General features: G+C 36.6%; 1 protein-coding gene across 3 annotated transcripts in view; it reads right to left on the reverse strand.

The window, feature by feature from the left end:
- Positions 1–21,739, reverse strand: part of DEX1 (defective in exine formation protein (DEX1)) — a 126,650-nt gene that overhangs the window by 25,869 nt on the left and 79,042 nt on the right. For all 3 annotated transcript variants that reach the window (XM_089795554.1, XM_089795555.1, XM_089795556.1), the window contains exons 12-13: positions 13,856–14,139; positions 13,640–13,757 (exon numbers count right to left, since the gene is read on the reverse strand). In XM_089795554.1, coding sequence (XP_089651680.1) covers positions 13,640–13,757; positions 13,856–14,139 — 402 coding nt within the window. The remainder of the gene's footprint in view (positions 1–13,639; positions 13,758–13,855; positions 14,140–21,739) is intronic.

Consider the following 21,739-nt stretch of genomic DNA (forward strand, 5'->3'; position numbering starts at 1 on the left):
CACCCTCTTCCAAAATATGATGACATTTTCAACCTATTCCTTGAGCCCTGCAAAAAACAATTCTGGGTTTTTGGCAATGATCACGAATTTGCAGACAAATGTTACCTTACAGTTGTAGATCCACAATTTTCAGTTTGGGGCAGGTATATGAGTCATATTGAATGCCATTCTCAAGGGATGAAGATAAAAGGGGCGTTTTGGATGAAAGGAACAGATTTTATGAAAGAAAAGACTCAAAGGTTTTCCTGCAAACTCATCAAAAATCTGAATATTGCTTGATTGATTTGGTGTTCTTTCACATCTTTTGCTTTGATAATGAACCATATATGATTCCTTAAGGTTTTAAATTGCATTTAAATCCATTTTTAGGATCTCTAAATGTGGTTTTGTTCCATTTTTTGTGAATGTACTAAATAGTGTTGTAAGTGGTTGTTTCATATTGATTTTGTGAGTCAAATGGATGCATAGGGCTCATTCCTCTTTATGTGCTTCTTGTTTCTTGAGGAATGAGGCCCTAACATGTAATATAACATGTCTTTATAACAGGAATTCAGGATTTTAGATTAGATGTTGGTGATCACCAAGTTTGAAGGGCTAACTGTATGAGGAAGGTGCATGAAAATGGAGGCATGGGTATAGCCACAGCAAATCTGTCTTAACAAGGGGGTGTTGTATTTACATATTATGTTAGGAGATGTCCATGAGAAGGTGAAATGACCACTAGTTGGTTCTAGTAGTAATTTTTAACATGTTTTTAAGAAGGCTCTAGATTTTGGCCCAATTTGGTGAGGGTTGTCGTTTAGGAAGCTTAGACATTGTGGCTAACCAGAATTGTGCCAAAATCCTTGGATTGGCATCAAATTAGGATACTGCACCAAGTTTGGAAAGTTGGTAACGAGTTTAAAGCATAGTTGCTTTGTAAAAGTGGCCTAATTAGGCAAAAAACAGAGGTAAATTGTCAGTCCCATACAGATTGTCCAAAGGAAGGGTATCTGAAAATTTGATATGTTGTAGTACTCCCGAATGGGTATTTGAATCAGTAACTTATTTGTCTCGTGTTTTGGAAAATTTTGGAGAAAAAGGGAAAAAACAGCTTTTGGAGACCTAGTTGGGGATTAGGCCTAGTCAAGATTTTGGATTTGTGTATAAAACCAGTGCTAGGGGTTTGGAAACCTATTGAAAAAAGTTTGTGTGTAAATTGAAACCTTTCAAGGTGTTGGCACAAGTGGTTAAGGGTGAGATCAAGTTCTTGTACCTTTGAGGGCATTAGGAACACTTAAAAACATGGGTGTTCATACCAGTTTGGAGGACCCAATCAAGGGTTTGAATCTGAAATCCTATTGGCTCCCCATCATTGTGGTCAGCATCACTGTTACAAGCCTCGGACATGGCTCTGACTCAGCAAGTCGAGATTGGGCTTGGACTCAGAGTTGGCATCCAAACTTGACAAGGACTCGCCAAATTGAAAACCCAAGAAATTTAACACAAACATATTTAACACAATTTTCTAAGTTTTTAGAGAAGATTTGCATTACTTCAAAAGCAATATAGACACATGAATAATTATGGTGCAAGAGCATTCTTGGATCATTAGCAATCTTGCATCACCCAAAAATATTTCTTTTCACATTATCTATTTATTGTTTATTTGGACAGTTTCCTTATGTTTTAGGTTGCGATCGGTCTGATTAGCTTCATTTTCTTATGCGATCTTTACGGCATGGTCTCAACATCATGGAGGTCCTATGTCTAGCTTTGCATCTTCTTCTTGTCTTTCCAAATAAAGTTATCTTAAGTTTGGTCCGGACCTATATTGGCTTTCATGTTCAAATGGTCAAGGTGGCAAGTTGCGGCTTGCGATTAAGATTTACAACAATTTATCGCCCTCTTGCGTGTTCGCGTGACTTATTAGATCTATTCGGGATTGTTCTTATGATTTTGGTCCTGACCTATCTATTTGTAATACATTCCTTTATTTTGCAATTTAATGATCAGATGAGCTGACTTGTGCTTGGCAATCCTATGTATAAGTAGGGTAGTGGGCCTTGTTTAGGGAGAAGGATTGAGTAGAAGTAGCCGGGGTAATTACGGTCTATGAAGTATCTTACTTTGAGGGGTGATCAACTGCAAATGGATTGTTTAATCTGGTGAATGTATCTGGTTTGTTAGCCATTGTCTATTGACCATGATGTAATATCTGTTAATCCAGTGATATTTCTTCCTTTGGTGTTCATTTCTATTGGTTTGTTTGGGCATTTCTGCTGTGGCATATATAGCTGCAAGGATAAGACATCTCATTTAAAACTTATAATATGCAAAAATAGTAGTGTTGCAATGGAAGACAATCAAAAAGAATGGGTCAGTGATATAGAAAAAAAAATTGTCTTTCTCATTTGGTGTAGGTTCTGTTTATGCCAAACAATTGCATTGCTGGAGTTTTTTTTAAATTAAATTTGGGAAGATTTACGTCAAATATGAAAATCAAATCACATAGTATTTGGCGCGGTTGGAAAATCATTTTTTTTGGGCACACAAGGGAACAATATTCAATGTGTATCCAGGTTGTATCATATACATTTCCAAATAGGATACGGGGATACACATACCCGAGGACAGACAAAGGAGTTTCCAGCTACTGTGACTTTTCAGTTCTATCTCCACTTTAGTGTGAAGTGTCTCTCTTTCATTGTTGTAACAAAGTTAACTAAGGTGATGGAAAATAATGTTTTATATCTCATTTAAATCTTTGAAAATACGATTGTAATATTGTAAATTTGCAGCTTAAGTGATTAATATTTAATAAAGTATGTCTCCAGTCGGGATGCCTAGACTTGGGAAACCAAGTTGTTTCAAGTCTTTCAAGGACCTTATTTGATGTAATATTATATTTGAGAAACTTGAATTTAAAATAACTTCTCCCTCCAAATCTATATATATTGGGATTTGGGCTTTCATTCTTTCATTGTAAATTTCCCCACATAACAAGATGTTGAAATGAATCTGGAGAGCTCTTTTTGGGATTGTTGAGAATGTGCAAATTATTGTGAAGTAATTGCAAAATATTTGCTTGTTATTAACAGTAATTAAGAGATCAATTTATACAAGAGACTGAATGATGTTTCCTTAAGAAGCAGTCAAAAAGAATAGAAACATTTTATTGTAGAAACAGAAAACTAAATGTTAGAAAGATTCTAATATTTACAAAAGATTACAATAGATAACAATTAGATACTAAACAGAGATAATAGAAACTATCTATTATCGTAATACCCTTCCTTAATGGTTAATCTATCTAGAGCAAGCTGTCAAAAAGCGTAAAAGGCAGATTATGTCAGTTTGAGGGGCTCCGCACTATTCGTTGTGGGCTGCAAACCATATTGCTTAGATAGGGCAGCTAAGCGCTTCCAACATTCAACTTTCATGTGCCTAAACTTGTGGCAATAGTTGCATTGAATGTTTTTCTGAATTTGGTGCAGAGGATGTCTATTGAGAAGACTACTGATGGTACTTCGGATAATGCTCCAAAACTTTGTAGATGAGCATAATGCTCCAAAACAAATTGCAAAAAGCCATGATTTTTGAGGTGAAAAATCAATCAAAACCCGACATGGTTTTTGTGGTATCAAAACCCAACATGATTTTTGAGGTGAAAAAACAATCAAAACCCAATATGATTTTTGAGGTGAAAAATCAATTAGAACCCAACATGATTTTTGAGGTGAAAAATCAATCAAAACCCAACATGATTTTTGAGGTGAAAAATCAATCAAAACCCAACATGATTTTTGTGGTGAAAAAGCAATCAAAACCCAACATTACAAAGCTTCGTAGTTTTTTTAAGGAAAAACAGTAAAACCCAACAGATAATTTTTGAGGAAAACTTACAAACCCACAAAGGAATCCCACACAACTTTGCAAATTAGAAAATCAGAAATTTTTAAGGGAAATTTTATGGAGACCCGTAAGACTTTTTATTTTTTTAGGGAAAAAAAAATGAAAACCCATCAGAAAATTTTTTTTTTTTTGAGAAAATAATTTATGAAAACCCACCAGAATTTTTAAGAGAGGCAAAACACAAGGCTTTGCATGGTCAAGCACCACATGAAAACAACATGCAAGTACATGCATAGAGGCTTATTCGATGGAGAGAGGCTTATTTGTTAGTTTGTTTACCCTAATACTTACCCATTTGAATGAATAGTTTAAAAATCCTATCAGCTTGTGAGCAAGCTTAGTTTTCATCATAACTAGAGGTGCTTAGTATTTATTGAGCTTCAAAAAGGAGGAATCTTTGAGTAAAAGTTATGAGAGATAAGTTAAATTTATTAATGTACAACAAAAGACCACAATGTGTCAAAGGGACTATTGTAGAAAGAATAAAAGGCCAGCCCAAAGCAAGGACGCTAAACCACACCTGAAGAAAAACAACCCAAGCAAGCAAGCAACAACAAAGAAAAGCAGAGGGGCAAGGGATCCACAAAAAGACCCCTGAAACCCAACAATAGAATCTGAACAGCAGAGAAGAACCCCAAAACAACAGGAAAAGACAAGGCATTGGTAGGGTGCATGGAGTGTCTCTGAGATTTCCTAGAAGAGGAAGAAGAGAAAAGTCGTTATTGAAGATAGCTCCTCTATGGTCTCATGGACATAGAATAAATTGGAAGGAGGAGGACCAATCTAACTCTTTGTACTATGTCTTGACTAAAACTTGGAGAAAAAGGTGATAAGTCGACAGGATAGTGAACTAAAAGGCACTAATGCTAGAGTGAATGGTCCTGAAGTCTACTGAGCCCTCTAAATAGGCAAGGTTGGATGGTAAGTCTCGAACTGAAATAGGGACCAAAAAAACTTAACCCAAATAAGTGCAGGAAGAGATCTCCAACTCTAGACCTCTAAAGAAAAAATGCAAGTGAGAAGTCTTCAAACAATTGAAACCCATCGCCTTCATGTTCCCCAAATTGGCAGTCAATGGTCACAAGTTATAAAAGGCAGAAAAACTACCAAGTTGTCTACGTAAGCCCTCAAGGAAGGAAGCAAAAAGAACACTATCATCAACAATAGCAAAATAGAAATCAAAATCTAGTAGAGCATGCAATCATTCCCATCCTGAGAGTGCTCCTCAAGAAACCCCTCAAGCTCATCAATATAAATCCCAAGTAGAGTAGCAGACAACGGGTATCCCTACTTAACCTTGTTACATCCCAATTTTTGACCTAATTTAAAATATAGCCGTTGAGGTTCACATGAAGTCAGTTGGCAGTTTAATTTGTTATAATATGGCGAAATGGTAAGATAGTTAGTCGTTATGATTTCAAGTGAAGATAACATGTTAGTTGATCGTTAATCACAAATTCATGGAATTAAGAAGATGGTTAACTATTGTGAGTATTTAAATAATTTATTATGATAATATAATTTAAATGTGGAGAGTTTCCTTGTAGGGAGCATGTTAGTGGTGGGGAAGCATTGTCAGAAAAAAATTAGGCAGGAGCATCACCATCACTGAGTAAATGGGTTGAGGACCTGGCGACTTGAAATAGGATATAGCTGCGAGACCCAAATGAGTTATTTAAATAAATAATTTAATTAAAATAATTGGGTCAAAATATAAAATGTATCTCAAAGGATTTTAGTTTGTCTTTCATCATATTATTTTAATAAATATTTATAAACGTGCATGTAATATAAAAATGATTTGGCACCATTATAATTTAATAATTAATAAAGTGATGTTACATCTACATATAAGATTATAATAATAATCTAATTATAATAACATTTGAATTATTATAATTTTCAAATTATAATCTTCCAACTCTATTCTTTCTTTTTTATATTCTTGCTTTGAATCAATTAACGCTTGGCATGATTAATTTGATTTTCGGCAATTCGAATTGTTTTATAATCTTTCCAACTTCTCTTCCAACCTTTTTATTTCTCTTATCTTTAGGTTTATGATGTATTCAAATGGTCATCTTGGGAATTCGAATGGATTTCTTTTTTTTTTTAACCAATGGGAGTTGGAACGTCACGGTTAGCTCCTTAAGAGAAGTCGTGATGGGAGTCAGGTCAGATTAGACCTCAGCTTGCATCTCTTTCTGCTACGATTTTTCAGACCGAGTTATATATTGTACTATCTTATTTCCACCATTTCTTACAACTTCCATAATCAAGTCGGGCATCACAAGACACACAGCCTTGCCTTTATCTATTATCATTTCCATATGTATGCTTACAACAAGCTGAGTTCCGAGATTTCCTATTACCACCATTCTTTGCATTAACCATATTCAACCTGATTCGAGATTGTGTGTCTCAAATTGAGTCGAGCAAGAGTTCCGGCAGGAATACGTGTGGGTATCAAATACAAGCCAAGGCCATCAATAACCAAGTTATGAGATGCTTCCGATGTTTTATTTATTTAATATTCTTGAATGTAAGACACAGAGCAGCCGGCTGATTATAATATAAACTTTAGCATTTCATAATTCCTTCATTCTCTAAGTTTAAGACCGATTACAATCAGCTACACCTGTTAGAGCTGAAAAGAAATATAACATATACTTTCGAATTTCATAGTTGCTTCTTTGTTTGCTATCAGCTGCATATTGTTAGAGCTGAGAAAAATGTGAAATATGATTTTCATAACTTTTTTCATAGATTTTTTATGACCAACTGTAGCCGGCTATGCATTTTAGACTAAGATTAATTTACATTCATGTTGTTGGTCTCTTACCTTTACTTAGAGTTCTTCTGAAGATCTATATGATTAAACACCATCTATGAATTCTAATGATAATTGTCGATACTTAAATAACTATGTGAATCGACGATAATAAGCAGTAAGCCATTCTCATATTTGTATGCTGCATATATTGACCTACGTCCTCCCTTAAGCTTTTGCGATGTCACTAATCTTCTGATACTTCAAGTACCAATTAAGTTTCTTTAGTCTTTGGCATGATATAACTCCTTGTTCGATGGTTTTCTTTTGATATCTTTGTTTATGCGTAGATAGTCTGAAGTTGCTACTCCAGTTCTAATGGCTGCATATACTTTCAATGGATGAAGGCATGGATACAGTCTGCAGTCATATTCCAAATAGTCAATGATGTCGTCTTGATTATCATACATATATGTCTTGTTTTGTTTTACTTCCTTTACATTGTGCCATCAATTCTATATTGTCGTAACTGTTGGATTCTAATAAGAATATTGTTTTTCCTATTAGAACTTTGTTTAGAAAGAATTCTCTTCAATGCAAATTTATACAGATGCATTTTCCATACGTCTCTGAGCTAAGAGACAACACCTTCAACAAGAACCAGTAAATAATTCACAAGTAACAAGAATCCTTTGTGAAGCCATATGCCCAACTTGAGCAGAACGCATTGGCTGAGAATATGAAATGTTTCTTTTCTCTTACAAAAGACAAGTATTATGAATCTTTTTGTTGAAGCCAAGATAAACATAGTATGGATCCATAATCATTTATCGATGAATATTAAAATTAAATAATCAAAAATTCTGGAATCTCTAAAGAACATGATCATGTAATCACAGATAGTAAAATGTTGGATGCATGTAATTGGCAGAACCAATTGTTCTGAGAATTTCGAACACCTAGGACTCACCCGGCTGTGTAGCCAAGAAAATGGGTGATGAGGTGAGAGAAAGGAATCTGCAATAACATGAAACCAATAATCAGTTATGACATATACATGTTTATTATGAAAAACCTTAATAGCTCATGCATAATCCTATTATTGTATTATCCTACTGTCGAGTCGAGAGTTGTGCCTAGATACCAAGAAACCCAGTGGATGGCAAAATGACCCTGTCTATTCCGGGTAGGGAGGGCCTTCCTCATTAGAGATCGTGTGGGGATAAGGTTTGGTCCGAGGTTGGGTGGTCAAGCCCTTGACAATGTTTCACCTCTCCATAAGTTACCAGACGTGCATCGAACAAAGTTAAGTCATGCATTCAATTGGTTGTCGGAAACAAGTATTATTATTTTTTTGATTAATATGCAAGAACGTAAGATTAATTGAGTTATTTCATCATTACACCTAGATGCAAGAGGAAGATTTATGGATTGTTTTCATTTATATGAATATCGAATATAAGTATAATTTCTAATCTTGACTTACCGTCATAGTTAAGTAATCGGAAGGAAAGGAATCTAAAATTGATTGAGTGATGACTAGAACCCTAAATGATACAGTGGGATCGGGAGCCCTAATTGAATCCGTGGTATCGGGCCCTATTTGAAACAGTGGTATCAGAAGCCCTAAAAAAATTCCAATGTTAATCGATGCCCTAATGATTATAGTGGTAAGTGATGCCCTAATTTTGTATAGTGGTATTTAATGATAATCGTCATTTGATTTTGATTTAACAATGTTGGATAGAAGTCGTTTCGTGATATTGTTATAGAGGTATTTGTGGACTAACCTAGGTGGTTGTAGAAGCATCCCTAGTTTTCAATTCGACCTCTATTTCCATGGTATGTGGATTTCAATTTCTGTAGTAATTTCATTTGATAGTGTTTCAAGTTTTTAGTTAAGAAATTTTGTTTAAGTGATTTTATCCGTCAATCCCTTCCATATAAACAAAACTGATTTAACTGACTTCCTATGATGATGAAGTGACAATTGTATTTCTTTGAGTATGTTAGTTGTTAATTAAGATCCGGAAAATTGGGTTGTTACAAACCTCAATGGTTCCCCTAATGCAATCACAGAATCCTCTAGAGGTCTTAAGACGACACAAAGCTCTCTCATAAAGTATCATGATAGCCGTAAGAACAAGCATCAAATAATTTGTGTGGTTTCAGTGGTGAAAGATCCACCCAAGGTGGTTATTGGTTTCAGTCAAAATATTTTGGGTTTGCCGAGTTTTGATGATGTAAGTGGTAATGGAAATGGTGATTTAGAAGGTTTTCTGATTGGATTATTAGTGTTTTGGTGTGTGCTGTTGATTTTTGGATTATTAGCTGGGAAGAGAGTTTGGTTGTTTACTTGCAGATTGGAGTTGAAACAGTATTAAATAAACAATTTTCCAAATCACCCTTAGTGTCCAGCATCATTTTCCGAGGTGCAGAATTTTCCTGAGTATAATTTCAGATCTTGGAGAGATTGGAGGATTCTTGCACATTTAAATTTTCAATTTGGTACCTCCGTGGGATGAATGGCTACTGGAAGAACAAACTTGGGCCTGCCATTCAGAGGCATGTATGAAGCATAAAGTAATGATGTGCAGCTCTCTGCTCGACTGGAAAACTCTCTTTGGCATTGTTCTAGGCTAAGTCACAAGGTTTGGGTTCGAGTTTGGGTTCGACAACCATGAAGTTCAACGAGTCAAAAAAATCAAAAAAAAGACGACATTAAATTCACCTTGTGTAATTTTCAAAAAAATATAAATATATGTCATTTAATATTATATTTTAAACTTTCAATTTGGTACCTTCGTGGGATGAATGGTTACTGGGAGAACAAACTTGGGCCTGCCATTCAGAGGCATGTATGAAGCATAAAGTAATGATGTGCAGCTCTCTGCTTGACTGGAAAACTCTCTTTGGCATTGTTCCAGGCTAAGTCACAAGATTTGAGTTCGAGTTCAAGTTCAACAACTATGAAGTTTGACAAGTCAAAAAAATAAAAATAAAAACGACATTAAATTCACCTTGTGTAATTTTCAAAAAAATATAAATATATGTCATTTAATATTATATGTTTGAGTTTCATTATAAAAAAATTAATTGTAACATTTTAATATTGATAAGGAAATAAATTATTAATTATAAATTTAAGTGAATAATAGTAGACATAAATTAATAAAATACAATAACATAAATGAGAATATTTTAGTTGTATAAAATTTTAATATTGTAAATATATATAGCAAAATATACTAACATAAATTAAAATAAATTATATTCAAACTAAAACATAAAATCCTCGACTCTAAAAACACAATAAAAATCTTGCTTGTTTATAACTTGGTGGTCGTCAGCATTACAGACTGACAGACATTCCTCTTATCAAAATGCAGAAATGACAGAAGGAGTCAAAAGTGCAAACATAGAAATAACGACCGGAGTTGCAGAAGTCACAGAAATGACGGACGTCAGGATTGCAGAGGCAGCCGCCGTCCGTGATTTGCAGAAGTCCACCATTTGCAGAGTCCACAATTTCAGAAGTCCAAAAACGTTGATGAGTTGCAGATGAATTTTGAGCAAATTTTTACACTTTTTTTTTTTATGGGTTCACCGAATTTTGAACCTAAAGCCAAAAATTCGGCGAACCCTATGACTTAGGTTCCAGGTCTGCAACTTGTATTTCAATTTTGGTTTCAAATTGTAAGTATTTTGGCATTAACAAGAAAGTTACAGGGAAAGATTTTTCAATGCACTTTGGTTTGTCCTATTTTTGCTACACAATATGTTCATCAAATGATCGTGAATGGTAAATGAAAACAGAAAACCAAACATAATCATCAAAATAAGCAAAACTTTCAATTATAAAAAATCACGGGGGCTTATTACAAGATCAGACTGGTACCAAACTCTTGAAAAAGCTATAATTTGGGAGATGTTCACCCAGCCCAGGGCCAAAACATAATGCCTAGATGAGACATGTCCTCTAGAATTATTAATTGCAAGTCCCTACAAGGGCATTCACATAAGGAATTCCACACCTACATGTCACCCAATGATCAATGATCATATTTCACGCGAAATCAAAAAATGGTTGTTTGGCTGACTTCTAGAAAGACTAATGGAATGGTTATGCCCCCTTGGAAGACTTTCCCTGTCTCATGGAGTCAATGCAAGTACTCTCTACTTTATGGGATCATAAAATCACTGAATATGGAAACCGCAATTCTTAGCCATGTTTTTATGCTATTGAGTGGAAATAAATTCTCAGATCTTATCTTGAATGCCAAAAGATTCATTTCAGCCTAGAATATGACATAATTCATTGGACTGTGTCAATGCTGGGCTTCTGCTGCTTGGTTACATCTTACTGGAAAACTGTTCCTTTGTGTCTTCTTAGCTGTCCTATACTGTTTGGAACAAGACTAGCCACCCAAAGACAAGTATTTTTATCTCAATGACTACTCACAAGAAAATTGTACTTAACAAATGTGACTTCAAAGGAACAAATGTGGCTTCAGAGGACCTTCTTGCTACCCCTTGTGTCTACATACTTCGGAACATTTGGCCCGTAATCTCCTCCACTAATTGAATAAGTGTTGGATTTGATTATATTCTAGGCTTACTTGGGGTAAGGCTCAACCTAATAGTCTTTAGCAATTTTGTAAGGGTTGTCCAATTCAAAATCTAAACCTTTACTTTCCAATCTTTGGAACTTGAGTCTATTGATGGTGATTTAGTACAGTTAAGAGGAACAAAACTGAAGACATTTTCCAAACAAGCCCTCACAACTTGTCCAAAATCCTTACCAAACTTTGAAGTATTTTAGTCTCACACAAAAAACAAAATTCACAAACGTAAGAAAATTTCCTCTTGGGACATATTTTACTGAAATCTTGGCAAGTCCAAACCCAACCCCAACTAAAAGGGCAAAAAGAGATAAGCATTCTCTCGCCTCTGAAAACAAATCCAAATTTGGTGAGCCCCTCTGCCTTATTCTGTTAAAATGACACACATCAAATTATAGGTGAACCACAACCATGGATTGGATATGTTGACATCAATGATAACCATTAATGCAAAAAAAAAACATCAACTTCATATTCTAACAGACCTGGGCTATCTATTTTATAGCCGCTTTTGTGAAAAAGTGTAACTGCTCTTCACTACTTCAATAACTAATTAATATAATAATATCAAACGAGATCCCTGGGAAAAAATCACAGCCCTTCCAAACAGAAATGTTTTTGGCAGCCTAGAAGAAGCTATAGGATGGAACAAACAATATAGACAACACCTAGACCTTTGCCCAAGGTCTCCAAATGGCTTCATGATGCAACTCTAAGAAAATATTTATTAAAGGGGATTCAATGATTGTTATTAAATGCCATAAAATATGACTCTCCCCTAACTAGAAAATCAACAAATATCCTCTGACAAGTTTGACCGGATGCTAACATTAACACATGTTCTATATTCAGCATTCCTACATAGAAGCAAATCCTATTGCTGGTTTTTTAGCAAATCAAGGTGTGTATCAATGATATTGTCGCAATGGATTCCGTGGATTCTTAAAAGGTCTTTTCAGGAAGATAGGAACTATCTTTCAAGTTTAATCTTTCACAATTACTGATTCATGGCAAAGGACCTTACATAACTGTCATAATGCTTTGGTAAGTAGATGAGATTTATTAAACCATGTGACACAAAAAGAAATCACTGAAATTCCCTTGAATCTCAAGATATAATTCTTCCCAGTGACTTGATTTGACATCAGATTTGCCTCAACTTTCTGTCTCTGAATGGGCTTTCTCTAAACACGTCATCGTATTGTTCCTTTCTTAAATGCAGAGAAGCATGAGATAACGTTCAAGAACACATCACCAGGACAAGGCTGAAAAAAAGTTTATTGGGATACAGCGCAACTTGGTTGAATCTGCCATCAAAGAGATAATGGGGCTAGACTTTATTGAAATGAATATGAAGAATGGGGTACACTCCCATATTGCCGATCCAATTTCCTACCTTTGGTAAAGAAAAAATCTGTGATGAAAATAATTGTGGCTTGTTCTATTCAAGTAAAGTACAGTCTTCATTTGGATGTGGATTTAACAAAGTGCAAGAGTTTTCACATTACTACAAAGCAGCAAGAGTTCTTCTGTATTTAGTCAAACACTGGTCCTTCCTACCCTACATGTTGATGGTCCACGTGGCAGTTTTGGAGTTTCCAGCAGGTCAGGCACAGCCTCTGTGAATATCAAAAACTAGGTTCTCGTTATGAATTGCAACAGCCTATTTTGTTTGTTTGGGCATATTGTTAACGGTTTCCTGAAATATTTTTGTACAGTTTTGACAGGTATGTGGTCAACTATCTAGTTCTAAGTCTTGCTCTATTTATATCTGTGGGCTTTATGCACTGTTCAGAATGTAAGATCATTATTCAATTTAATAAAATAGGAGATTGCCTCACTTACCTCGCTTAGTAATTAAAAATAAGAGTTCACCCTCCCCACCCTTAAATGCATGTTAAATGTAAAATGGTAGAACCTTTCAATTTTTAATTTCTGTCAGCTTTCGGAAGATATTTCCTCTGACAAATTTGTGCTATATAATATCATTTCCTGGATGGACTAGGAGTCTTCGACTTCAGATGCTCCCCCTGTCACATAACCTAAGCCTTGAATTGCCACAGAAAAAAAAATTGTATGATGAAAGGTTAACTGCTTGCTAATTTGTTAGATCGTCATTCCTCTTTCTGTGGCTAGAAATATGTTTCTAGTTTATGGTATTTTTCATAGTTACTTTTATAAAATATGTTCCGCTCTAGCTAAGCCTATACACTTTCATCATCACATAGTGAAAATTTGTTCAACAAGGTAGCTAGCAATGCAACAAGTTGCACTATGCTCCCAACAAAGAAAAGTCAGGAAATCAGGTCATTAAAAAAGCATTTTGAACAGATACCACATTTCATTCACATACCTTTAGTGGATGATGTGGGGCGGGAGTTGAAAAGCAAAATACGTTGCCATTCATGGTTGATACAATAAGATCAAGATCATCACCTCCATCAACATTATCTGCAAGAACCATGGAATAACTGCAACAATACAACAAAGATGTAAGAACTGGTTCAGAGAGGGCCGAGTCACTGAAATATTCTCTCAATGTCTGATCTTTTAAAGTCGGGTAACATACGATGTCTCTCCAATATCAGTTACATCTGCACAACCAGTTTGGCCGTCAATAAGATAGAAGTAACCATCGAATGATGTTGAAGCTAGAGTCAACCCTTGTTTCTTTTCTCCACGCTTGCTTAGGTCAACCAGAAGAACTGGACTCATAATCCTCCCATGAGTGCGATAGGGAAATGGCTTTACATATGACCCATCCTTTCCATTGAGAACATAAATGTTACCAGAAATAGTTGGAATTACCACATCTGTATGTCCATCACCATCAACATCGCCCACTGTCGGTCCCTGCAGAATCAGAATATTTATATCAAAATGTTCAAATTCAAATACTACAATAAAAAAAAAATCAAACATAGTTATAAATATGCAACAAGCTTTCCCAAGTATTTTAATGAGGGAAAAAATCTGTAGTACGATTATACCAAAATTGGCCATGCACACATTAACATCTAGCATTATAAGTTAATGGAAGTGAATGCTAAAGAGTATCAGCAATTTGGAAATCCTTCACCACACATAAAAAGCATTAGAAAGATAAATGTTTGATTAGATATTGCAGCACCCTGATCACTTCCAGCTAGACTCCCACAATTCTAAGTTGCCAATTTGGGTGCGGATGCAAGAATCGGGTGCACAGATGTGTGAATTTTTTGGGGGGATGAGGATATATTTGGATGAGTCATATATATATATATGCAAAGAAAGCAAAAATATACAAAATTAAATCATTTGATAGTATGATACTTCACCAATGGTCCAATACCATTCATCAGGTTATCTGATAGTTCACAAATATTCAAATAACATTAAATTATTTAAGTTAATGTTATTTAATTTTACAGACATTAAACTATTTAAGTTAATCTTATTCAATTTTAAAAGATGCCTATGATTTTAAATTGTCAAATTAAGTGCCTTTTGAAGTAGCACCAATCCAAGGAGACATGTGAATTTAAAATTAAATAAAAAAGTTCAAAACCCTAATTAGGGCATTGGAATTGGAGGAGCTTATAAAAAGGTATTTGAGAGCTCATTTGGAAAATGTTGAGTTCATTATCTGATATTTCTCTCTCATGAGAAGTAAAACCCTGCGTGGTTTCTAGAGATTGTACTTACTGTGGACTAAATCCCTCTAGAAGAAGATTAATTCCAGTAGCAAAAGATCTACCTTGGCTCCTATTTGTTGGAGTTATCTTAATGGTATATTCACAACGCATTCGGAATTGAGTTATCTTTGTGTAGTTTCTTTCAGTGGCAGTTTGGTGTAGAGTTTAGAGGATTTAACAGCTTCGTTTGACATATCTTTCTTGGCATGATTATCCCTTTGTTTTTCAGATTTTGTGCTTAGAGTTTCAACTTGCATACAAGCCATGAACTTTCTTTTTGGTGTGAGACAAGTAAGCAATACATCTCCAGCAATGGTTATCAATAGTATTTGTGCAGGTCAGAGCACACCTTAATGGTGGCCTGAGGTTTAACTATATCATCTAAAGTCTTTTGAGTTTTTACGTTGCTGGCTTCAAATCAGAACTTCTAAGTTGCAGAACAGAGAAAAATTAGTATATGGTAGTTCGGTGAATTTTTCCTGTAGCTAGCTTTTGGTCTATTTGCTTATGAGTTGGCAGAGATATTGAAGCATGGACTGGTTTCATAACCGGCCGTGGCACATAGGATGCACTTCCAGATGGCATCCACAGAGCACCCAGGTCCGCTTCTGCCTCAGGGCCAAAACCCTGCACATTGGTATCCTAGCCACAATTCAGGTCCTACATGCCAGGAACAAGCAAGTGATATAGTATTGTGGAATTGTGTCATTTTCAATGCCTTCTTGTTATTATACACACATCTTACCAAATTTCCAACTATACTATTCAGAAAAGAAAATACATGATGGCTCCTGTTGTCTCCATACCAAAAATGATAAGGGAACATGACAAAGAATGATAATGTAACAGCTGCTACAAGACAAAGTTCCATATGTGAAAGTGTGGCTGGAAAAAGAAAGGTTTGAGATGGCAGAAGAAAGATTATTAGGTGCCAAATCTTCTCCATCATGACAACAGGTGTTTTCCTTCAGGCACATGGCTTTCATGTGCACTAGCAGTGCCATCTTCTAGTAAGATGGCATACCTAATAGTTTTTCCTTTACAGGCACAGTTGGTTATTTGGGCCCTGCTTTAATTATCCTCCAGTCAAACTTGTAAAGATGGACAGACAAAGGGGTAGAGCTTGTTTGCATGGAGGATCCATAATATGCATTAATTTTAGCATCCAGTCAAACTTGTCAGAGGATATTTGTTGGTAGAAAGAGATATAGGAGTAAAGATGGACAGACAAAGGGGTAGAACTTGTTTGCATGGAGGATCCATAATATGCGTGCAATTATTGGGGTAAAGAGGGATGAAGTGGTAGAACTTGTCTGCATGGAGGATTCAGGGTAAGTGTGCAATTGTACACTATGATCAGCCTAATATCCTCAAAATATTATATCCTCCAAACCTAGTACAGAGGAGACCCTATTGAACGAACAAAAACTATGCCAGCCAAGGTACAACAAGAGATTGGGAATATGCTAGAGGCAAGCATAAAATTCAAAGTAGACACGAGCAAGTGGGTCTCGCCAATTGTAAATTCTTTCAAGAAAGAGGCAAACCAAATCAGAACTTGTGTGGAATTCAGGTGCTTGTGATGCAGGAGCATCCAGAGGTATAAGGGCAATCCTGTGTCACCCAAAAAACTATACTTAGACTTAGTTTCTGTTTCATGTGTTTTCATTTTTGGATACCCATTTGGGTCAAATAAAGGTTCCAACTCTCACAGTTCCACTATCAGTGTTCGTGTAAATCCCGAAAAAATAAGAGTATGTAATTGAGCCATCATTTTGGTGAACTAGGAGTTGTAAATTGGCTAGATGAATGTAATTGTAATTTAGAGCATTCCAGAAAAAGACTCAGGTCAAAAGGCCCCACGGTTTGAAAGTTATTACAGTTTTTCAGGTTGTGGAGACCTCCTAAGAATGCTTCAAAGTCAGGTTAGGGGCATTAAATGACTTCGAAAAGGGCCGAAAAATGAGGGACGAGCGAAGTTCGTCCATTGGGCTATAGAGCACTTCGAAAGCTTTCCGAAAATGTAAACAGTTCGTCAATCGGAGCTACGGTTCAAAAGTTATGCCTCCTGGAAGTTCGGTTACCGTTTTTGGATTCTTCTAGATTTGTGCCGACTTCTAACGCAGCTTTTGGAACCTTCTATTTGGTCGGTGGATGCCTACTAGCACTTTCTAGAATGTACTCCTAGTCCTTAACCCTCCGGGGTCTATTTAAGGAGATTTCTGGCATTGTAAAAGGCAGTTCGGAGTGGAGTTTGAGAGGAGGTACTGAAAGGAGAAATTATCTCTACATTTATGCTATTGTAAGCCCTTAGGGCATGTTTTGAAGTTTATTTTCTCTGTACTGAATGTACTAGCTTATTTTTCAATTAATACAATTTCCCTTTTCTGTTGTGTCCATTTTGTTCTTGGGTTGTGTCCCCATCAACTTGAATCCAATAACAATCAAATTGCATTGCGAACACCATTTAGCGACACCATACTAGAGGAAATTGACAGCCATTCATCTTATGCAATGCCCCATAAACTTTCCAACAAATCATACTACGTTGGTGAGGAATTTCAAAGCTTTCTTGGATGACTCCTAAAAATACAGCGTGCAAGACATTCACCTAACAACAGTGCATGGCCAGGCATCAAATGGCAAGGTTCACACTAAACCCACAAAAATGCAGACCCCAAAGTAAGTTACTCGATCATATAGTCTATAAGGTAGGATTAAGGACTAACCCAGACAAGGTGGGGGTCATCATACAAGTGAAGGCACCAAAGAATATTACTTGGTAAAGAACTTGGTTCAGATCTCTTACACCCTAGATATGTTGATGAGGAAAGGGCAACCATTCACGTGAGGGATGAGCAAGCACAAAGTCAATTACTAGTTAGCACACCCATCCTAGCATACCATAACTGGAAACATAGAGTTCTACATACATGTGGATGCCTCAAATTATGCATCAATACTACCTTGCACAAGTGGGATCACAAGGACTAGATTACCTAGTGTTCTTCATCAGATGAAGAAAAGCTATAGTGAAACCAAAAGGAAGGCTGAGGGAATGGTGTACTCCATGCATAAATTAAAATTCTCTTCATGTAAATAAGCAAATCATTCAAGGGTGGGTAAATAGATGACTAAAGAATTCTTTTTCATAATTATTCTACGACTAGGAAGGAGACATGTTATTGCTGGCCAGCTATCACATATCATGTGCAGGGAACTCCTTAACATTATAAATAAGAACTTCTTGAATGCTCACTTATTTCACCTTGTACCATTAACCCATGATACAAGGGCATCGAGGAGTACCTGTCCACTTCTACCTTTCCAAATGAGATGCCACCAAACAATAGAAGGAAACTAGCCCTCAAGAGCAAAACCTTCTAATTTATAAATGAGTAACTATATAAGATGGGTATGAATAAAGTGCTACAAAGACGCATCAAGCAAGAATAGGTGTTAGCAGTATTGAAGTAAGCATACAAAGGTTTGGCTGAAGGCCACATGGACCAAAATGCCAAAACACGTAAAGTCCTAATTGTAGAGTTGTTAAGGCCATTAGTACACACAAATGCATGGGTTTATGGTAAAATACGATACCTACCAAAGAGCCGACAAACTGCTGCAAAGAGAGTTTATGCAATTCCTCACAAATGCAGGAAATCTTTAAGAGATGGGTGTTAGGTTTCATTGGGTCATTGCATGTTAGTCAAATATATAGATTTCAATACATAGTGGTAGCTATTAAGAGTACCTTAAGATGTAGGAGGTGACACGGGCAATATAAAGTGACACAACCATCAATACAACCAGGTTCATTCATGTAAATAGTTACAGCATGGAATTCCTATTCAAATGACAAGTAAAATGAATGTACACCCAACCATGTCATCTGACTAATAATGATGGAATTGAGAATCTTCCACAACCTGTCTAGTGTGGATTATCCAAGAGTGAATTGCCACGCAAAGTCAATAGACAAGGTACTCATCTCTATCATTTATAAGTCATTGGAGGTTGAATATGAGGACTGGGAAGAGAGACTTCCAGTTGTACTATGGGCCTGTAATACAACTTACAAGATCACAAAGGACATAAACCATTCCAATTGATATATGGGAAGAAGCAATGAACCCAACTGAGAGTATAGCGCCAAGCTCATGCATTGTTTTCAAAAGTCGTCTTATAAGACTAAGAGCTTGAAGGAATGACTTTTTGCCCTCAACAAGTTGAACAACTAGCAATATTTATTATGAAGTAATTGGTAAAATACTTGCTTGTATTAACAAAGACCGAGAGGACATTATATACAAAAGAATGGAATGATGTTTCCTTAAGAAACAATTGTAAAGAATAGTAATATGCTAAAAGAAAGCTAAAAAAGCTACAGCTAACTAAAGCTAACTAAATATTTACAATAGATTACCATTAACTAATAATAGACGATTATCTATTATCGTAATACCCTCCCTTAATGGTTAATCTATCTACAACACCAAGTTGTCCTTTGAATTTGACAAACTTATCAGAACCAAGAGGCTTGGTGAGAATGTCTACAGTCTGATTTGTGGTAGGAACATACTGCAAATCAATTGTCACGTCTTCAACCAGCTATCGTATCTAGTGACAATGAACATCCACATGATTGGTTCGTTCACAGAAGACTAGATTTCAGGCTAACTTGATGACGCCTTCATTATCAACAAACAAAGTAGTTGGTTCAGTTGATGACATTTGCATATCCCCAAGCATCCGACAAAGCCAAACACCTTTACATCCTGCCTTAACAGTCCCTCTATATTCGGCCTCTATAGAGGAGAGAGAAACTGCCTGTTGCTTCTTACTGGTCCATGTGATTGCACTAGATCCCAAACTAAACACATATCCAAAAGTTAACTTTTTATCATAGTAACACGGGGACGCGTCCCCCCCCTTTTTGCCCGACGTCTCGGAGACTTCAACGCACCGGAGACTTGGGGACTCCGTCTCCCCGTCCCCAGCGGTGCCACTAGATTCCACCACCTCCACCGAGGATGGGGGACATCCTACTATTCACTATTTGCAAATTCAACTATTTATGTTTAATGTTCGATGTTCCAATTCAATGCAATGTTTCAAGTATTCACTCTTTTACATCTTTACATCCTATATTGCAATACATATTTTCATAACTAACATTTTTAAATACCATATGCATAGATATATACACCCCTCTTGTCCCCTACCGCCGTCCCCCCACTGTCCCCCCGCCGTCCCCAAATTAAGGCCCCTCTGTCCCCCCGTCCCGGAAACTTGTCCCCCCGTTTCGCCGTCCCCCCGTCCCCTAGGGTGGTGTAACTATGCTTTTTATCATTAATAGAGCCTACCCAATCTGAATCTATGAACCCACTGAGTCTAGGATTAGAACTTCGAGAGTACAGAAGTCCATAATCTGAAGTGCCCTTCACATAACGAAGCATAGGCTTTGCTGCCATCCAACGATCAGCCTTAGGAGCTATCATAAAGCATGAGATATAGCTGACTGTGAAGCTGATACCAGGCCTGGTAGCAGAGAGGTGGATGAGGCTGCCTACGAGTTGCTTATATGTAGTATCATCAACAAAAGGAGAATCAGACTTTGCGGATAACTTGAGACCTTTCTCCATAGATGTAGATGCATGCTTACAATCTTGCATACGGAATTTGTCTAATAGGGCCTTGGCATATTTGGACTGAGAGATGAATATACCAGAAGACTATTGTCAAACCTCAACACTTAGGCAATAATGCATGAGCCCAAGGTCAATCATATCAAAAGACTAGCATAAATTCTGTTTGATTCCCTAAATCAAACATGTTGAACTGCCAATGATGATCAAATCATACACATAAATAACTAGAAGGATGATGTCACAGTCAATAGTCTTGATGTACAAATTTGAGTCTAAAGAACTCCTCTGGAAGCCTTGATCACTGAGGTACTTATCAATTTTTATGTACCATGCCCAAGAGGCCTGCTTCAAGCCATAGAGAGCTTTCACCAATCTGAGAACCTGATGGTCTTTACCAACAACTTTGAAACTAGGAGGTTGTGTCATGTAGAGCTTCATGAAAATCACCATTCAGGAAAGCACTCTTGACGTCCATCTGATGGACCTTCCAACCAAACTATGTTTCCATGGCTAGGACTAATCCGATGGTGCTCATCTTTGAAGTAGGAGCAAAGGTCTCCTCATAATCAATGCCCTGACGCTCAAAAAAGCCCTTCAGAACTAAACGAGCTTTGTACTTATCCAAAGTACCGTTAGATTTGTATTTGATTTTGTAAACCCATTTGCAGCTAATGGGTTTCTTCCCTAGTGGAAGATCATAAAGGACCCAGGTGTTGTTCTTCAGTAGGCTCTGGTGTTCAGATGTCTTGGCCTGTTCCTACTCTGGAATTCCTTTAGCCTCAGAATATGTTTGAGGTTCAAACACACTGTGAATGTTGGCCATGAGAGAAAAGTTAATAGACTCTATAGGTTTGCTCTTTTTTCCAAGTAGTTCTCCCATCAATGGGCTCATCATCATGAAGATCAACAAGTATTTTAGCCCACCACTTAGGTCAGAGAGAACAACCAACATTAGTATCAGGAGATGCTTGGTGACAAGTTCCTCATCAAAAGAATCTGGATCAAACTCAAGTGAAGCATCTACAAATCGAGGTGATCCTGCAAGAGAAGCTGGAGGTGGCTCTACAGGGATCACTGGTATAACTGGAGCTGCGGGAGCCACTGGAGCCCTTCCATAGGTGGACCTAA

Source organism: Cupressus sempervirens, chromosome 8, assembly GCF_028749045.1.
Source record: "Cupressus sempervirens isolate cs-2001-9-10 chromosome 8, ASM2874904v1, whole genome shotgun sequence".
NCBI lineage: Eukaryota > Viridiplantae > Streptophyta > Pinopsida > Cupressales > Cupressaceae > Cupressus > Cupressus sempervirens.